Source organism: Ceratotherium simum, chromosome 11 (genome assembly GCF_057802395.1).
Source record: "Ceratotherium simum simum isolate JZ-2026a chromosome 11, ASM5780239v1, whole genome shotgun sequence".
Lineage (NCBI taxonomy): Eukaryota > Metazoa > Chordata > Mammalia > Perissodactyla > Rhinocerotidae > Ceratotherium > Ceratotherium simum.
In genome coordinates, this window is record NC_141910.1 from 12,265,549 (window position 1) to 12,283,906 (window position 18,358).

General features: G+C 49.4%; 1 protein-coding gene across 4 annotated transcripts; it reads left to right on the forward strand.

Moving 5' to 3' along the window:
• The first annotated feature begins 29 nt into the window (after positions 1-29).
• Positions 30-18,343, forward strand: LOXL3 (lysyl oxidase like 3). 4 transcript variants are annotated; one of them, XM_087436524.1, is made up of 16 exons: positions 30-157; positions 1,604-1,928; positions 3,604-3,767; positions 4,424-4,638; positions 11,832-11,924; positions 12,553-12,612; positions 14,872-15,091; positions 15,340-15,520; positions 15,661-15,815; positions 16,062-16,229; positions 16,361-16,523; positions 16,709-16,952; positions 17,050-17,165; positions 17,245-17,381; positions 17,490-17,601; positions 17,787-18,343. In XM_087436524.1, the coding sequence occupies exons 2-16, from the start codon at positions 1,616-1,618 to the stop codon at positions 17,858-17,860; spliced, it is 2,415 nt and encodes an 804-aa protein (XP_087292650.1). In that variant the 5' UTR covers positions 30-157; positions 1,604-1,615; the 3' UTR covers positions 17,861-18,343. The 4 variants fall into 4 exon arrangements, with proteins under 4 accessions (XP_087292650.1, XP_087292647.1, XP_087292649.1 ...); XM_087436521.1 differs by lacking the exon at positions 11,832-11,924 and having other exon boundaries at positions 32-157; XM_087436523.1 differs by lacking the exons at positions 11,832-11,924; positions 12,553-12,612 and having other exon boundaries at positions 34-157.
• The last annotated feature ends 15 nt before the right edge of the window (positions 18,344-18,358 follow it).

The following is an 18,358-nucleotide window of genomic DNA, read 5'->3' on the forward strand; positions in this document are numbered from 1 at the left end:
GAGGGCTCAAGGGGACGTGGGAGGGACTAAAGGAGAGGGAGGAGAGAGGGGGGGTCCAGTCTCCCCTGGCCGAGCACTTTTTTTTTTGAAAGTCCTAGGACTGATCTCCAGGACCAGCATTCTTCTCCCAGCCCCTAGGGCCCCCGCTCAGCCAAAGGTAGGGGGAGTCGCGCTGCCGGCAGGAGGAAGGGGAGTTGCGGATGGAGAGGATGGTGCAGGGACCAGGGGAAAAGGGTGATGTAGGATGGAGTCGAGGGGAAGCCAACCAACTGAGGGTTTTATTATTGTCAAAGAAGAACGAGACACAAGAAGAGTGGAGAGAGGAAGCAGATATTTGGGGGGGTGGGGGGGGAGACTGCAGAGTGTTCCAAATAGGGCAGCTGGGAGGACCCTAAGGCTGGGGGCTCCTCTTGTGAGGCCCTACCCCTGGGCCCCCCAGCCACAGTGTCCCCAGAACAAAGCTGTCCTGTTGGGTTGTTTGTCTGAGTTGGGGGAAGCATGTAGGGGGTGGGGGGGCTTGCTGTAGAGAGGCTGTTCTCAGCCCCAGACAGAGGGAAGGCCTTGGCTGAGGAGCCGATTGGCGCCCTGGCCTCCGGTTGCCCAGTGACAGCGATGGCAGTGTTGGCAGGAGACTTGGACAACCCCCCACTCCCCGCCAAGCTTGAGGCCTGGCCCTCCTGGGCCCCTTGACCCTCCAGGGCATGTGAGAGCCTGTGTGCTGGGTAGAGTGTGCAGCGGGTTCTGCATGTATTCTGATCTCTGCCCTCTCTGCCTTGGAATCTGCCCAGATAGGACTCTGGGCTTGGCTCCCATTCAGGGGGCCAGAGATCCAAGGGTTTCCTAAGACCCCCTTGCCTGCCTTTCTCCACAATCAGTAGCTGTCCTCTGTCTGACTAGCTGCATGGGGTCATCTGGGTCCCTCCCACTTCTGCTCCTTGGCTCCTGTCAATCCCTGTCCTCCTCACCTGTTGCCTGCCTCTCTCCTTTTCTCCCCAATCCTGTGTGCCCGGCTTTCTCCCAATCACCTTTTATCCATCTTCAACAGTGTCTTTCTCTCTGCTGTCTCTTTCTCTTTGGTCCCCTTTCAGTCCCACAGTTTCCCTTCCTCTCACCTCCTATCTGTCTGGGTCTTCCTCTCTGTGTTTCTCTTGTTCCATATCTCTTTATCTTGACCATTCTTTGACTCTTGGTCTCTAATCACTGTCTTTTGATCTCTGGGTCTCTTAGATCAGTGAGTGGGGGTAATGGAGGCGATGATGGCAGAACTAGGGAAGGACATTGGAAGGCATAAAAACTAATAGTGAGAGTTTTACTCTTTACCAAAGGGAGGGAGAGCCTCTCTCTCTATGTCTCTGTCTCTCTCTCTCTCCCTCTTCCCCAATCTGGGTCTCAGTCTGCGCCTCTTTGACTCAGTGTTTCAGACCTATTTAGTGTATGTTTCTCTCTCACTGTCTCTCTTAGTCCCTGGGTCCCTCTCTCTCTTGCACTGTCTTTCTGTCTCTGGTCTTCCTCAGTGTCTCTGTTCCTCTCATGACCTCTCTCTTGGACCTGGGCCTGGCTCAATCTCAGTTTCTCTTTCCTTCTCTCTCTCTGGGGCACCCAGGCCTTCCCTGCCATGCAACCTGTCAGTGTCTGGCAGTGGAGCCCGTGGGGGCTGTTGCTGTGCCTGCTGTGCAGCTCGTGCCTGGGATCTCCATCCCCATCCATGGCCCCTGAGAAGAGGGCCGAAAGCCAGGGGCTGCGCTTCCGGCTGGCCGGCTTCCCCAGGAAGCCCTTCGAGGGCCGCGTGGAGATACAGCGAGCTGGGGAATGGGGCACCATCTGCGATGACGACTTCACGCTGCAGGCTGCCCACGTCCTCTGCCGAGAGCTGGGCTTCACAGAGGCCACAGGCTGGACCCACAGTGCCAAATATGGCCCTGGAACAGGTGAGCAATGCTCCAGGAATAGCCTAGATATTGCCTAGGTGCCTAAGTGCAGGAAGAGGGAACACCAGGATGGCACGGCCACAGGTACACAGGACACCAAGAACAGCCAATGTCAAGTAAACCCAAGGGTGACAAACCAACCAACATAGTCACATCTCAGAGCCGTGTGACCTTAGGCTGGCCAATGCCTTTTCTGAGCCTCAGATGCCCCGTGTGCAAAATGACTAGATCATCTCTAAGTTCCTTTCTGCTGCAAAAGTATGATTCTACAAAGCCACGTGCAAGGACAGCCCTGATACAGGGGAGCCCTGTATGATTAAAGTATAGCTGGTGGGTTTCATGGGAAGCTGAGAGCAGGTAAATGATGTCTGGATGTCCCAAAGCCAGAAGGGATCACAGATACTGCAGCTGACAAAATCGGAGTATAGGCCACAGCTGAAACCAACAAGCTGGAACTGACTAAGGCCAAGTATAAACTCTAGAACGAGCATGAATGTGGGTAGTAGGGACTTAGGAGCAAGTCAAACTGAGACCTGGGGGTGCTTGCACTGTATGAGCCCACAATGGGATTGATGGACAGAAGCTGGTGCAGTCTGCAGCTGATTCTCAATTCCCACTGGCTAGACCACTTCTGGAATAAAGTGTCACTTGTAGAGCCCACATTTTAAGAGAGAGAGTAGAAAATGGAAATACTTTCAGAGGAGAGCTGCCCAGAGGTGAAAGATCAGAAGCCAAGTTTCAAGGGAGAATAGCTGAAGAAACAAGGATGTTTGGCATTAAAAGAAAAAGCTTTGGATAGCAATTACATGATGGTTGTCCTCAAATATGAGGACAGTCCTTTGGCTGAGGGATTTTTCTGGATGGCATCAAAGGACTGAATTAGACCTGGTGGGAGAAAGTCATAAAGAGTCACAAGGACTTTGTGATGGTTCCAGTGGCCTAGGGAGGCGAGAGGTAGGTGACCCAGCAGAAGCTGGGTCAGTCCTACCAGGATATGCATGAGGGGTCCCTGCACATTGTCTGGGACAGACAACATTTGAGGGTCCACCCAATTCTGAGAGGAAGTCAGTGCTGTTCATTTCAGTTTGGTCCAGGCAGGAGAAGAACAAGGGGTAATGTGGCAGCACAGATAGGGTGGGCACATGGGAGAATGTGAGGCTGAGGTGAAAGGATCTTAGATTTCCAAGTCTCACAAATGGCTCAAACTCCTAAGCCCCCATGTATTGGCTGTGAGGTCTCAGGCAAGCTACTTAATTTTTCTGAACCCCAATTTTATATAAAATGGTGATAATACATCCCGGCAGCTCTGTTCTAAGAATTATCATGTATGTACATACTACAGCAGAGTGCCTAACACACATAGGTACTTGATTAATTGTAGCTATCATTGAATGGGTAAGCACTCATCAGAACTTTAGTGTTGACCCTTGATTTCTGTTCATGCTACCACATTCTTGAGTATCCCCAGACCACCACCAACCCTCCATCAATTCTATGCTCCCTTTCCTATTCCCTTCCAGGGTCCCCTGTCTCGTCCCCACCCATTATCTTACCAGAAAAATGGGATCATCATGGCCAGGTGTGAGGCCTCCATGCTCACTCTCCCCAGCATCCCCATCACTCCTCCCATCCTACCTCCCCAAGCCTCTCTATCTCCTCATCTCCCCCTCCACAGGCCGCATCTGGCTGGACAACCTGAGCTGCAGTGGGACTGAAAAGAGTGTGACTGAATGTGCCTCCCGGGGCTGGGGGAACAGTGACTGTACCCACGATGAGGATGCTGGGGTCATCTGCAAGGACCAGCGCCTCCCCGGCTTCTCAGATTTCAATGTCATCGAGGTCTGCAGTTCACAAAATACACACGCACACACACACCACCCAGGATGGCCAGACAGAGAAGGCGGTAGGGGGTTATATGTGGTTAGAGGAGATACTAGATTGTAGGGGATCTCATATGCTCCATGGGATAATTAGATTGGTAGGAGGGTTGGCGGGGTGGGGAGACAGGACGAATGATAGAGGTCCCAGACACTGTAAAGTCCGGGTTTTTTTTAGCATTAGCATTCAAGTTACTAAATCTGGCACAAGCCTCTCCAACTCATCCCTGGTGCCCAGGGCATCCTGCGCTCTCCCTCGCCTCAGATGCTTATGCTGTCCTGGAACATCTCCTTTCTTACTTTCTCTCCTTCAATGCCACTTCCTCTGTGAAGTACTCCCTCATGCTCCAGGCAGAGTTAGGTGCTTCTTCCTCAGCACCCTTAATCATTTCTCAGAGCACAGCATGTCCTTCCTCTCTCATGGTTGCAGGAGACTCAATACACCCCCACACCGCAGTCAATACACCACAGAGGGCAGGCGGGCCTCTCAGCCCTGTCTCAGCCCCATCTCCCCATTGGGTTTACAGCAAGCACACTCCATCTGGGGTCCTTAAGGGTGGCAAGACATATGAGAGGTGCTACTGGAATTCCTTCCTCTGCTTGCGGTCCCATCCCCAGGTAGAGCATAACCTACAGGTGGAGGAGGTGCGACTTCGAGCAGCCGTTGGGCGGGGCAGGCGGTCCCTGCCCGTGACTGAGGGACTGGTCGAGGTCAAGCTTCCTGACGGCTGGTCGCAAGTGTGTGAAAAAGGCTGGAGCGCCCACAACAGCCACGTGGTCTGCGGGATGCTAGGCTTCCCTAGCGAAAAGAGGGTCAACACGGCCTTCTACAGGTGAAGGGATGTGGGCGCTGGGTGGAGCGGCCTGGGGCTGAGGGGTGCTCATGAAGGAATGGTGTTGAGAGACCTCTGAGAGGGTCTGGGCGCTGGGGAACGCGGGCCTCTGGAATAGGGGGAAAATACGGAGGCCCCTGCGAAACTGGAGAGGTGCGACATCTTGTGGGACCATGAAGGGCCCCCAAGGCGGGTCAGTGAGGCTTCTGCTCGCCCGTGTCTGGAGCCGGGGCGGGGCGAGCGGCGGCGGGTCGCGGACCGGTGCCCGTGACGCCATAGGTCGGCAGGCAGAGTCTCCGCGCCCCGGCCGCGCGCCGGTCTCGCGAGGCCACGCCCAGCGCCCGGCGGTCCCGCGGGCGGTGACGGGTAAGGTTAGCCTCCGGCTCCGCCTGGAGCCCGCGGGTCGGATGCTGGGAGTGCGCTGCCGCGCCCTGCGGAGACCGCGCCTGGGTGCGTCCAGCGCGGGGCTGGGCGCCCGGAGTCTGAGGACGGTGACAGGCCCGGGGCGCCCGCGGGGCGGCGTGTCCCCGCCAGAGGGCCAATCCCTGAGGGTCGGGGGGCGCCGGGAGAGGCCGGGCCCTGCCCTCGGTCCAGGCTGCCCACGAGGCGTGTCTGTGAGCGTGCGAGCCCCCAGAACTTCCAGACCCGTGTTCTGGGATATCCTTTGGCCGAGGCACCCGGCCCTCGCCATCTGTTCTGGAGCCCTGGTGCACGCTGGCTTCCAGAGTAACGAATCACTGGTGAACGGCTCTGTGCCCACAGCTTCTCGCTTCCCTGGAGCATGTAATTTGGTCATTTTGAGAAATTCAGAAATCTTTACAGTCTCTAATCTATTTTGCAGGCTCTTCCTTAGACCAGTTTTGCAGAAAGACCTCTTGACATCTAGGTGACCTTCCACTGGGCAAACTTTGATTAAAGCGTGCCTAGATTTTGCGTTGCCTTCTGTTGAGGCTGCATCCCACTGCTCATATTGAAGCTGTAATCACCTAAAACCAATTCAGGTCTCCCTTTATCCTCAGTATTGATGGAGCAGCCTGTTTGAACCCAAATCTATGTTGAGTTTACCCAATTAGTTTGATACATCGTTTAAAAACCACTAAAAAGCCATTATGATCCATGAGATTATCTTGATCTTGACATTATTTTCCATTTATCATCCCTCACAGCCTCCTCTGGTAGATAGACATTATAGCTATGCCTTCTGGCTTCATCAGAGTGACTGTTAAAATCGTTGAAATGTTAAAAACCAAAGTCTAACTCTCCTTACAAAACTTTCCTGCAGATTTACATCATTAGTTGTGAAATGTTTTTTTCAACCAATTGGGAACAAACTAAACACTACAATAATGTAGCCCACATTGCACCATCTTATCTATAATGAAATCATGGAAGATTTTGTTAGTCTGCTAAAATCCAGATATACTGTGTTCACAGCCATTCTGCTGTCTTCCAATTTAGTAATCTTATCCAAAAAGGAAATCATGGTGGTTTGAGCTAGTTTTTACTGAAATCCTTTAGGTTTCTAAGAATCAACATATTTTTTCCTCAATGTTCACAAACTTTCTATTTAATAACTTATAGAATATTATCTGTAGATTGAAGAATCCTTTTCTTTCTTTTTGAAAGTCAGTACATTATCCAATCTCCAGTCTTTTCTATACTTGCTCAAATTTTCCTTGCCTTGGCTCTGAGACACATCTGAAAGTTCTTTCAGTCCCAAGGAATATACTTTTTTTGGTCTAGAGACTCAAACTGTTTTAAAACATCTATGTGCTGTACTCCTTTACTGTTACCTATCTTGGGGCTTATTTCTTTCCCTGTGCTTGTTCTTTATCTTTACTAATCCAAACACCAGGATCTGAAAGATTAATATGATTTAAATAGCAGGCATTTCAAGTGAAGAAAATAGGTGTAGAGATTTATTCATTCAGTATTTATTCATTAAGTGCCTACTGTGTGTTAGGGACTGTTGTAGACACTGGAGATTAAAGAGTGAACAAAACAGACAAAATCCCTGATCTCATGGACTAGGGAAGAATTAGAAACTAAGTAAGTAAAACTACAAAATGTAAGGATGGTAAAGAGTGTAATAGATAAAAATAAAGCAGGGAAAGGGTTAGGAAGTGGGAGTGGGATTGCAGTTTGAAATATGCAATCTCTTTGAGAAGGCATCATTTGAGGAAAGATTTAAAGGAGGTGAGGGCACAATCTATGCAGAAATCTAGAAAAGCATTTCCAGGAAGAAGGATCATAAATGAAAAGATCCTGGAGAGAGAGAGAGAGAGTGTGTGTGTGTGTGTGTGTGTGGTGTGTGTGTCAGGGGAGGGGAGAGGGCATTTTTGTCATGCTCCAGGAGACCATTGGGGCTGGAGCTGAGTGAACAAGGGAGAAAATGATAGGACGTGTGATGTAGGAAGAGATAGTGAAGAATTGGGAGCAGATCATGCAGGGCTGTTTGGGAGACTTTGGCTTTTACTCTGTGCGTTAAGGTTTGGAGCAGAAGTGTGACATCTGACTTCCATTTTTTAAGTATTATTTTGGCTGCTTTGTTAAGAATAGACTGTAAGGGATGCAGTAGAATCAAGGAGGTGGGGAGACTAGTTAACAGGTTATTGTCTCCTGAAAGCCAAGTAAAGGAAATGAGAGGTGATGGTGACCAGTGAAAGTGGTGAAAAATGATTAAATTCTGTGTATAATTAAAGGTAGAGCCACAGGATTTGCCGATGGAGTCAATGTGCTGTGTGAGAAGGAGAGGAATTAAGGATCATTCCAAGGTTTTGGCCTGAGCTAAGTATGGAGTTGGCCTCATTTGATAAGGAAGACAGTGGGTGGAGCATGTTTTGTGTGGGGTTGGAGGGGGCAGTATATATTAGACCTGTTAAATTTGAGGTTCTTTAAGACATTGAAATGGTGCGGTTGAGTGGGCAATTGGGTATATGACTCTCGAGTTCAGTTGAATAAAAGTTCTTAAGTCCTGAAACTGGACAGCATCACCAAAGGAGTGAGTGTAAATATGAGAAAAAGAAGTCCAAGGACTGAATCCTAGGCAGCTTAAATGTCACAAAGTCAGGAAGATAAGGCAAAATGCAAACAGAGAGGTGAGATAGAAAGAAAACCGGGTGAGTGTGGCCTGGAAGCCAAGTAAAGCGCTTCGAGGAGAGAGAATGATTGACTGAGTCAGTGCTGCTGACGGGTCTAAAGACAGGAGGATGGAGAAACGAACACCGGAGTTAGCAACGTGGAAGTCACTGTTGACCCCAACAGAGGTGATAATGAATAGGATATATTTTGAAAGACAGTTGACTAGAGTAGAAGGTTTATACTGAGAAATAGAAGGAAAGAAAGATCTGAATGGATAAAGCAAGGCCAGAAAATGAAACACTCTTAATGCCAGGTTGGAGAGTTTGACCTTTATCTTATGGAAAAATTAAAAATAAAAGTATTTGTAGGAGACAGTGATAAAATAAGGCCAGTGTTTTTTAAAGTTTGCCTAATAGTAGTGAATTGGAAGGGGAGGTTCTAGATGCAGTAAGACTAGTTAGGAGTTTGTTATAAAAATGAAGCTGATTAGGAGGGTGACACCAAAGAGGGAGGGGAATGAATAAGATGTAAGATGACTGATAGAGGATAGAAAGTAAGAGAAGAGATACCTAAAATGATTCTGAAGCTACTCGAGGGAAGGATGGTGCCATCAGGCATCTCTGGGCTTTAAGTTAATACGGACTACCTTTAGAAATCAGCCATCCTTGGGAAGTTTGAGACCCAGGAATTGTCCCTAGGTATGCACAGCCTGAAGTAATTTTCAGAGATCAGGAATATTTGTGTACATATTGAAATCTCTCACTGAGTCTGCGATATGAAGGCTGGAGAAGGAGCTATACTAAGTACAGAGGTCATTCTTAGTAGGAAAAGAGATTACAGGAGTTCTGGGAGATTCTGTGATGGGGATATGATATAGATCTTCTTTTACAGGTCAAGTCAGACAGAGGGAGGATAGGTAATACACAGGTAATACAATTATAGGTAATACATATAAGTAATACATAGGTAATACAATTATAAAGGATAGGCAAGATAGTTACAAACAACTCTACCTTCCATAGAGAAAGAAGATGCATCTGCTAGCTTTTAGAGGAAGTCAGTAAGATTTAGGGAATGAGAAAATCAGAATGCAATGTATTTATCATTTTTAACCTTGATCTAGTAGTTCTGCCCTAGAACATGTGAAAGTTGTAGCATTTTAGAAGAGGAAAAGAATGTACAGATAATTGAACCATTTTCTTTACTTCCCCTTGGCAGGCAAAGAAATTGAGGTTCTAAGGGCTTAAGTGCTGTTTAAGAAGTCACTCTTCTAGTTCAATTCAGTTCGACAGATATTTATTGAACTCCTACTATTTGTCAAGCACTGTGCAAGGTGCTGAGAATACAGAGGTGATGAGAGAGGTGATTAGGCACCAGATCATAGAAGAGCTTATAGGCTATGTTAAGGATTTGGGTCTTTATGAGAAAAGTAATGGGAACCATTACTTCAGTAATGAAGTGTTTCAATGAGTAGAGCTGTGAGAGGACATGATCAGGTCTGTGGCTCCAGAAGATCACTTTGACTGCATTTCTGAGAATGTTTTGAAGAAGAGCAAGAGTGGATGGATTGGAGAGATATTTAGGAAGTAACACTGACAGGACTTGGTTATGGATTGACTTTGGGAGCCAAAGAAGAAAGAAGTGTCAAGGTTGACTCCTAGGTTTCTGGAGTGGATTTTGCTGAAAAAATTGTGAGTTTAGTTTTTGGACGTACATTTCATTTTAGATAACTTTAAGATATCTAAGTAGAAACAGCAAGAAGGCAATGGAATATACAAGGTTAGATGTGAATGAAACCAAATAAAGAGAGAATGTGGAGTAAGAAGAGAAGAATGCCTTAGATGGAGCTCCAGAAATTTAAATGACTAGGTAGAGGAGGACCCTGCAAAGAAGACCAAGAAAAAGCAACCGGAATTAGGAACCAAACCAGGCTGGTAGTGTTATGAAAGCCAAGGAGGGAGAGAGAGAGAGCAGCAGTGTCTGATGCTACCAAGAGGTCAAAATATGGAGACTGGAAAATGTCTACTGGATTTATTATTGCCATGTGATGGCTGGGGAAACCAGAAATGACTGGGTTAAGGCATGAGTGGGAAGAGAGGATATAGGGATAGTGGGTGTTGACAACTCTTGAAAAATTTTTCTGTGAAAAGGAGAAGAGATGTGGGGTGGAAGGTGTGTGTGTGTGTGTGTGTGTGTGTGTGTGTGTGTGTAGGAGAGATTTGAACATGTTTAAAAGGGTTCAATTGAGGGCCGGCCCCGTGGCTTAGCGGTTAAGTGCACGCGCTCCGCTGCTGGCGGCCCGGGTTCGGATCCCGGGCTCGCACCGACGCACCGCTTCTCCGGCCATGCTGAGGCGGCGTCCCACATACAGCAACTAGAAGGATGTGCAGCTATGACGTACAACTATCTACTGGGGCTTTGGGGGGAAAATAAATAAATAAATAAAAGGATTTAATTGAGAAGAAGAAGTTGTGTGCAACTTCTCAGTTGAGAAGGAGAGAAAGGAGCATGAAGGATGGAATTCAGAAACATTTAAGGGAAGTGGCCTCAGAGAAGAGAGAGTTGGAATGAGAAGAGGATGTGCAGATGTAGGTAGGTTTTTATATTTGACGGTTGAAGGAACCAATGATAGGGGAAAACAAGCACATTTGTGAATGGAGAAATATAAATCAAGACAAATATCAGTACTGGTCCTAGATAAATACCAGGTCCTTAATATAACCTATATTATACCTTATAATATATGTAATTATATGTCGTATAATATATAATATGATATAAAAACCTTATAAAGTCCTTAAATAACTTAGAGAAGAGACAGTTATAAATTTCTAGATAATACAACATTTTTCTGAGTACTACTCTGGAGATCAAGATGATCTCTCTGGGTTACTGGTGAAAGAAAATGCCAAGTATATTTCATTTTAGACATGTTTGAGAAAAAGACATTTGGAGAAAAAATTTCACACTATACTTATATGATGAAAGGTTCTAAACCCTTAGTAATATCTCAGCAAAGGGACCTGAGAGTTATTGTAGAATCTTTGCTAGGAATGTTGGACATATTGGATGTTTTGGCAAAAAGACCAACTAAGTACATCCTCAGAAAGAAGCCAGGGCAGGAAATACCAAGTAGCCTCAGCTCTGCTTAAAATCTATAGATTAAGATCCTAGTGCATCTGCACACAGTATACTACGTCCAAACATGACTCCTCCAGAGAAACAGCAGAACAGGAACATGTGTGAAGGAAGGATAACTAAAATGACAACAAGGATCATAAACTTATAAGAACAGGCAGACAATGCCTGCATTCATCTATACATAATTGGGCAGGACAAAGAGGGGGCAAAATAAAGTCTTTAAAAGCAAAGGGAGAATGAGAGGAGAAACTGACCTAGGTTCCAGACATTAGACTCAAGGCAACCTCTTGAAGAATAAAATAGGTCAAATATTTAGGCCAATTAAAAAGAAATAAGGGTTTAGAAATTATTTCCGTGGAAGTTTGGGAGATGAGCTCAGTTTGTGAATGACTAAGACATATGGGATTTAACTTGGACAGGAAGGGTGCTGTCATCCTAAGCAGCCTGGCCTCATGCTCCTCAGTCAAACTAAGTTAACGTCCTTGGATATCCAGCTTTGGTCCTTGGTCCTGGTCCACTGGCCTCAGGCCTGGAAATGCCAGAAGCCAGAGAGCATCCAAGAAAAAAAGACACAGTCAGCCTCCCTAGGCATGACCAGGCCAGTTCTCTCCCCTTACCTGCCCAGTCTGGCAGTTCTAACAATCCTAACACCCTTCTACTTACACCTTTCCCCTTAGCCCTCCCCTCGGGTTTAGATCAGCCCTGGTAACGACCCAAGAGTCCCTGTTCCCCACCTGCCTTAGCCTAATTTCTGTAGGTCCTGGTATAGGGTCTCTCTCAGTCCTGAGTCCATGTACTTCACTGCAGCTCACCCATCTGGTCATGTGCTTATGAGGCCAAACAGCTGTGAAGGGTAGAGCCTTGGGAGTATCTGATGTTATAACATCCTGCCATCAGGAACCCTTCTAACTGTTGGAAAAGAAATCTTGCCCCTGGTCCCAACTGCACCAGCCTTTCCCCCTTGGTTCTAGACTGATCCTGACTCTGCCATTGTCTTATCCTCACAGAAAGTTGAGGAAGCGAGCGGCCAAAGCCTCGGCCCGACGCTCCAAGCCCCTTGGAAGGTAATGGGGCGAGAGCCCCGGGACCTCCTGCTCGCCCCTGTGGCCCCAGGAGGTGGATGGATGGAAGGCAGCCTATCCATGTCCATCCCAGAACCCAAGCTGATGAATCAGGGACGTGACTGGAAAATGGCCATTCCAGGGGGGAGGGGAGGGGAGACAGGCATGGGGATGGGCAAGCTTCAGTCTTCAGCAGCACAGGAGGAAATAACGTAGGAATGGCTGAGGAGAAGCCTCCTCATCCTTATACCTCCCCCAAATAGCCTGGACTCCAGCCTCAGCCACCTGCATGCCTCCTCCCCTCCTGCCACAATTCACCTCCCTTAATTCACTCACATTCCCATTCTCTCTCCTCCGTTTACTCTCCTCTTATCTCCTCTTATCTCCCGCCTGGCCTGACATAACCAGATTTCTCATCACTGTTGCTGAATCCAGAGAGCAGCAGGAGCTCCTGAAGCACAGTTCCCTGGTGTGTAGCAGTCAGTGTATGTGGAAAATCTGGCCACCTTCACCTCACCCCTTCCTGAACTCTGCATACAGGGTCCTTCCCAGAAACAGAAAAAAGTGACCCTCTACCTTTCCCAGAAGTCCCTAACCACTGCCTCCACTAACTTCTTTCTCCTTTTTGCAGACCAATCACCAAGCTTAAAGCCAAACCCAAACCCCGAGTGGGCAGGGGGCCAGTCAAGAGGTAAATAATGTTCAGGCTGAGTGGAGAGGAGAGGGACCACCGAGGGACGAGTCGGGGACTTGAGCTGTGGTCAGGAAGGGGCCCAAGAGAGGCCTCCACCAAGAGGTGGGGGAGCAGCTGCAGCTGTTACAAACCACCTTCCAGATGAGTCACTGAAACGTAAAGTAGGGCTCGCCCTTATGTTGATCTCCAGAAATATGCCGTCACAGGATTTCTGGAACTCTCAGTGGATGTTCAGCCCCTGCCTACCCTTGTTCTACAGGCTGATTTATCATTCCCAGTGGATTCTAGTAGATACTCTGGCACTTTTGTCCTTCAGACCCCACGCCTGCCTCTCCCCCACGAAATTGTTTCCCTAAGGGATCAGTGTTCCCATCCTACCTTTATTTGATTAATTTTTAAAAATAAGTGCTACTAGCTTGGAGGTGAGACTCAGAGTCCCTCTGGAATCTTCACCAGGGATGGAGTCAGATTGACAGTCCCTGCCTCTCTGGCCAAGTTGACACAATTAGGCTCCCTGTTCCCTAACTTTCCCCTAGGTTCCTTCAGAACCCGAGTGGAAAACTTCCAACCCCAGTGATGTCATCTCACTAGGCTTTCAAAGGCCAAGGCCATTTGCACATGAAAAGTCTCTCTAACTTCTTCAGCAGTGGCTGAGGTGCTGAGAATTCATCCCTTTCTATTGTCCCCTCCTCTCTTCAGCATGTTCCAGAATCACCCAGCCATCCCCCAGTATCCCTCATTCCCCAGTTCCTCCCTCTGGTGGCTCCAAAGGAGCTCAGAATTTGGGGGTATTCTTGTAGTGCCTTCTAGTTTAGGGTCATCTTTGCCCAACAAGGCCATACTCTAGCCTTCCCTGACCCCCACATTAAAGTGCACGCTGCCATTTTTATTTCGTTAGTTGTGGGGAAAGGGGAGGAGGGAGTTTAGAATAGAGATGTCTTTTTCCTGTGATAGCCTCTTTGACTTTCATTTTCAGCCAAACAGGACTTTGGGAGACTATCTGATCTCTTTGAGCTTCAGAATCCACTTATCCTGAGCTTCCAAAGGTATTCTGTAAAGTCTCCAGGCTTCCTTTGTCTGTTGTGTTTATAAACGTTTCCTCCTCTCAGTGTCTTCCTAGCCAATGGCTTCAGGTCGTCGTATTTCTTCCTTCATCTGACATCAAGTGATGGGGCACATTACCACAATAATTCACTGCCAAACCAGCCTCACAGGCCCACTCCACCAATACTAGGCCTCATCTGGTTCCTTTCTCTCTGGGCTCAAACCAGCTGTTCTGGGAAGAATGTACTTCTCTTGTCACATGCCTCACTGCAATCTCTCATTCCATTGGTGTCGATAAACAAGTCTCCACGTTCTCTCAAGCATCTCTCTGCAGCTTCCAAGCTGGTTTCCAAGTTTTAACATCTCTAGTTTAGTCGCATTTTCCTGCTCTGGTGGCTATGGAACATTCTTTCTGTTACGTTTAAATTGCAGAAGCATGGACTACCTTGTTAAAGACTCACAGCTCCGCTCAGGTCTGAAGACTTCTTTACCACTATGTTGTTCATATTCACTCTCCTTCTCTGGTCGTGTGGTTTCTCTAACTTTTGTCCGTCTTGCATTTATACTTGTTCATTCCTACATATGCCAGCCCCAGTCTTTCCTTTGTCCACCGTCTGGTCTGTTCTTCCCATAACTACCCCACATATTCTGGCCTGCAGAGCCTCTGACCTGGAAGCCCCTCTGGCCTCTGAGAAGTCTTTTAGACCCAAGGCTTACTCACTCCTTTGCAACCTGACTCATTCAGTTATTTTAGTGTCAGCATAATAGAAAGATCTGCTCACTCTGGCTATTGAGGCTTCCTGTTTATGTCAGCCACTCCCTCCTGCCCATCTCTTCCAGCTGGGCAGTTCTGGCCTCCCATTCTCTTTGCACAGCAGCCTCAGCCTCTGCCTCCATTAGGACCAGCAGCCTGAAACCACTTGGAACAAGGTTTCCATCAGGCAGGTCAAGACTAGCCGTCCTTCCTATAGGGTTCTTCTGCTGCAGAAGGTCCCCAAGGACCCTCCTGTCTGGGGAACCGAAGCTCTTTCAGCCTGGAAACTCACTATTCCCTTTGTCTCTTTGGAGACAAACATAGCAGAGGGGAAGAAGAAGGGATAAAGTGGTCATGAAAGGTTGGGGGATGGTGGAGGCGTGGAGTGGGAGGAGGGTTGTGGGCAAAGAGGCAGGAGCATTGTTTTACCCTACTGCACCCCACTCCTGTCCCCCCAGGCTGCTGGCCCAGCGGCAGCAACACTCCTTTGGTCTGCATGGGGTGGCGTGTGTGGGCACAGAGGCGCACCTCTCCCTCTGCTCCTTGGAGTTCTATCGTGCCAATGATACTGCCAGGTGCCCTGGGGGGGCCCCTGCGGTGGTGAGCTGTGTGCCAGGCCCTCTCTACGCAGCGTCCAGTGGCCAGAAGAAGCAACGACAACCGAAGCCTCAGGGGGAGGTGTGTGAGACAGTGACTATGACCTTCCCCACCCCAGGTGGAGAACCCCCTAGCCTGGCCACCCCGTTGACTAAGCACAGCCCTGACCTACGAGGACAGAGAGGAACCCCTTCCAGGGGGTGGGCCACAGACCTGAGACCACCCCCTCCCTCCACCAGAATCTCATTCATCTCCCAGTTCTACTTAGCTCTCTCTGTGCTGATGCTTCCATTTACTGCTGTGACATGCCCAATGTCTCTGTCCTCTAGGCCCTTGTGCGTCTAAAGGGCGGGGCCCACCCTGGAGAGGGCCGGGTGGAAGTCCTGAAGGCTGGCACGTGGGGCACAGTCTGTGACCGCAAGTGGGACCTGCTTGCAGCCAGCGTGGTGTGTCGGGAGCTGGGCTTCGGAAGTGCTCGAGAGGCTCTGAGTGGTGCCCGCATGGGGCAGGGTGAGGGGGATGGAGGTGGGAGGGAGAGGGAAGGAGGAGGTACACATTCCTGGGGGTTACATTCCTTGGGAAGAAGGAGACCCCTGGGCAGACAATGAAGGTACAGTTACAACCTCCTGATCTTTGACCTCTGACCCTAGGCATGGGTGCCATCCACTTGAGTGAAGTTCAATGCTCTGGACAGGAACCTTCCCTCTGGAAGTGCCCCCACAAGAACATCACTGCTGAGGACTGTTCCCATAGCCGGGATGCTGGAGTCCGATGCAACCTGCCCTACACTGGGGTAGAGACCAAGGTCAGTTTACTTCCCACCTTGGTTCAAGTATCTCGCATCCTATCCAGTCCTGGTCATGATCTGCAGTCTGATGGCCCCCCAGCCCACTGCTCCAGCCCCCTGCCATCCTGCAGCTCCTGCCTAATGCCACCGCTTGCTAGCCCTTTATGTACCTCTGAATCACCCTTCAGCCACATGCCTGCTACAATGCCTCCCACTACCCCTCCCCAAAAGGTTCCCCAGTGCTTCCATTCTGTGTCACTACAGATCCGACTCAGTGGGGGCCGCAGCCAACATGAGGGGCGAGTCGAGGTGCAAATAGGAGGACCTGGGCCCCTTCGCTGGGGCCTCATCTGTGGGGATGACTGGGGGACGCTGGAGGCCATGGTGGCCTGTAGGCAACTCGGACTGGGCTATGCCAACCATGGCCTGCAGGTGAGTGGGAAGAAGGGAAGCAATGATGTTGCTTCCAAAGCCTGGGTTGGGATAAGGACTGTAGAAATGAGTCCCTTGACCCAGGAGGCAGGATGGTGGGGCCTCACAGAAACACCTACATATGTCCCCAGGAGACCTGGTACTGGGACTCAGGGAATGTAACAGAAGTGGTGATGAGTGGAGTGCGCTGCACAGGGACTGAGCTGTCCCTAGACCAGTGTGCTCATCACAGCACCCACATTGCCTGCAAGAGGACAGGAACCCACTTCACTGCTGGAGTCATCTGTTCTGAGAGTGAGTGAAGGGTAGGCTGACGCAAGCCAGGGCACCCCTTTGAAGGGAAAGAGGGCTGTAAGCTGAAGGGGTACTCCTTCCTTGTGAAAAACCAGCCTCACACACTCTATTGGGAATAGAAGCACCCCATCTGTCCTCACCCCTCAGCAGTGACTTCTAACCCTTTCCTTCCTTCCTCGGTGCAGCTGCATCAGATCTGCTGCTGCACTCAGCACTTGTGCAGGAGACCGCCTACATTGAGGACCGGCCCCTGCACATGTTGTACTGTGCTGCAGAAGAGAACTGCCTAGCCCGCTCGGCCCGCTCAGCCAATTGGCCTTATGGTCACCGGCGTCTGCTCCGATTCTCCTCCCAGATCCACAACCTGGGACGAGCTGACTTCAGGCCCAAAGCTGGGCGCCACTCCTGGGTGTGGCATGAGTGTCATGGGTGAGAGGGTCAAGTAGAAGGGGAAGGTCACCAAGGATGGGGCAAGCCTGCCGGGGGCAAGAAAGGAAACGGGTCCCCTTGTCCCTTGTCCCCACAGGCATTACCACAGTATGGACATCTTCACTCACTACGATATCCTGACCCCCAATGGCACCAAGGTGGCTGAGGGCCACAAAGCTAGTTTCTGTCTAGAAGACACAGAGTGTCAGGAGGGTGAGTTGGAGCCCAGAATAGACTACAGTATTTCCATCCCACAGCCTTGCCTCACACTGACATATGCCAATCCCTTCAGATGTCTCCAAGAGGTACGAGTGTGCCAACTTTGGAGAGCAGGGCATCACCGTGGGTTGCTGGGATCTCTACCGGCATGACATCGACTGTCAATGGATTGACATCACAGACGTGAAGCCAGGAAACTACATTCTCCAGGTGCCTGGGGTCTGAGATTTCCAGCTGGCAAGTGGGAGGAGTGTTTATTAAAGAGACCTTTGCATTTGAGGACTGCAGCAGGTTAAGTTGCCTTTCTCCCACTCACAGGTGGTCATCAACCCCAATTTTGAAGTAGCAGAGAGTGACTTCACCAACAATGCAATGAAATGTAACTGCAAATATGATGGACATCGCATCTGGGTGCACAACTGCCACATTGGTATTTGGTGGGAAGAGCAGCCCAGAAAGACTGGGGGATGGGAGGGAAAGGCCTTCATTCACTTCTCCCTATGTGGTGTCTGTGTTTTCCCACCCACCTCTGGATCTCCCAGCCTCTCCCCTTCTACCCACCCTTCCCCACAATGGGTCTGTTTTCCTTCCCAAACTGCCCATTCACCTTGGCAGGTGATGCCTTGAGTGAAGAGGCCAACAGGAAGTTTGAGCGCTACCCTGGCCAGACCAGCAACCAGATCATCTAAGGTGCCACCACCCTCCTCTGCAAACCACCACTGGCCCCTAATGGCAGGGGTCTGAGGCTGCCATTACCTCAGGAGCTTACCAAGGAACCCCTGATGTCACCAGGCCCACACACTCATCCAGTGTGCGTTATGGATGTGGAACTGTCAAGCAGAAGTTATCGCCCTCCTTCCTAGACCAGCTGTCTGGATCTGTGGCCAAGCATGGGGAATCTTTGCTCCCAGGCCCAGCACCGAGCTGAGCACACCACAAAGAGCAGCACCTGATTAACCACCCAGGATGACAGCAGTGGCACGTTTTCTCAAATAGGGAGCTCAGGACAGTCAGCTCCAGTATCTCCCCTCAGTTCACGGGGATACAGCTTTACCTCTAGCCTTTTTGTGGGGGAAAAGACCAGCAGCACACCCCCCCCCTCATTTTTTACTATAACATGTTGCTAGGTATAATTTTATTTTATATAAAAAGTGTTTTTGTGATTCCTCAGAGCCCAGGGATTGATG

What these genes read in the sequence shown, in the direction of transcription:
- LOXL3 (XM_087436524.1), top strand. Translation starts at nt 1,616, where the DNA reads ATGCAACCTGTCAGTGTCTGGCAGTGGAGCCCGTGGGGGCTGTTGCTG. An exon ending in CGCTCCAAGCCCCTTGGAAG is followed by an intron (nt 11,925 to 12,552) that starts GTAATGGGGCGA and finishes TCCTTTTTGCAG; the next exon opens with ACCAATCACCAAGCTTAAAG. An exon ending in ATGCCAACCATGGCCTGCAG is followed by an intron (nt 16,230 to 16,360) that starts GTGAGTGGGAAG and finishes ATATGTCCCCAG; the next exon opens with GAGACCTGGTACTGGGACTC.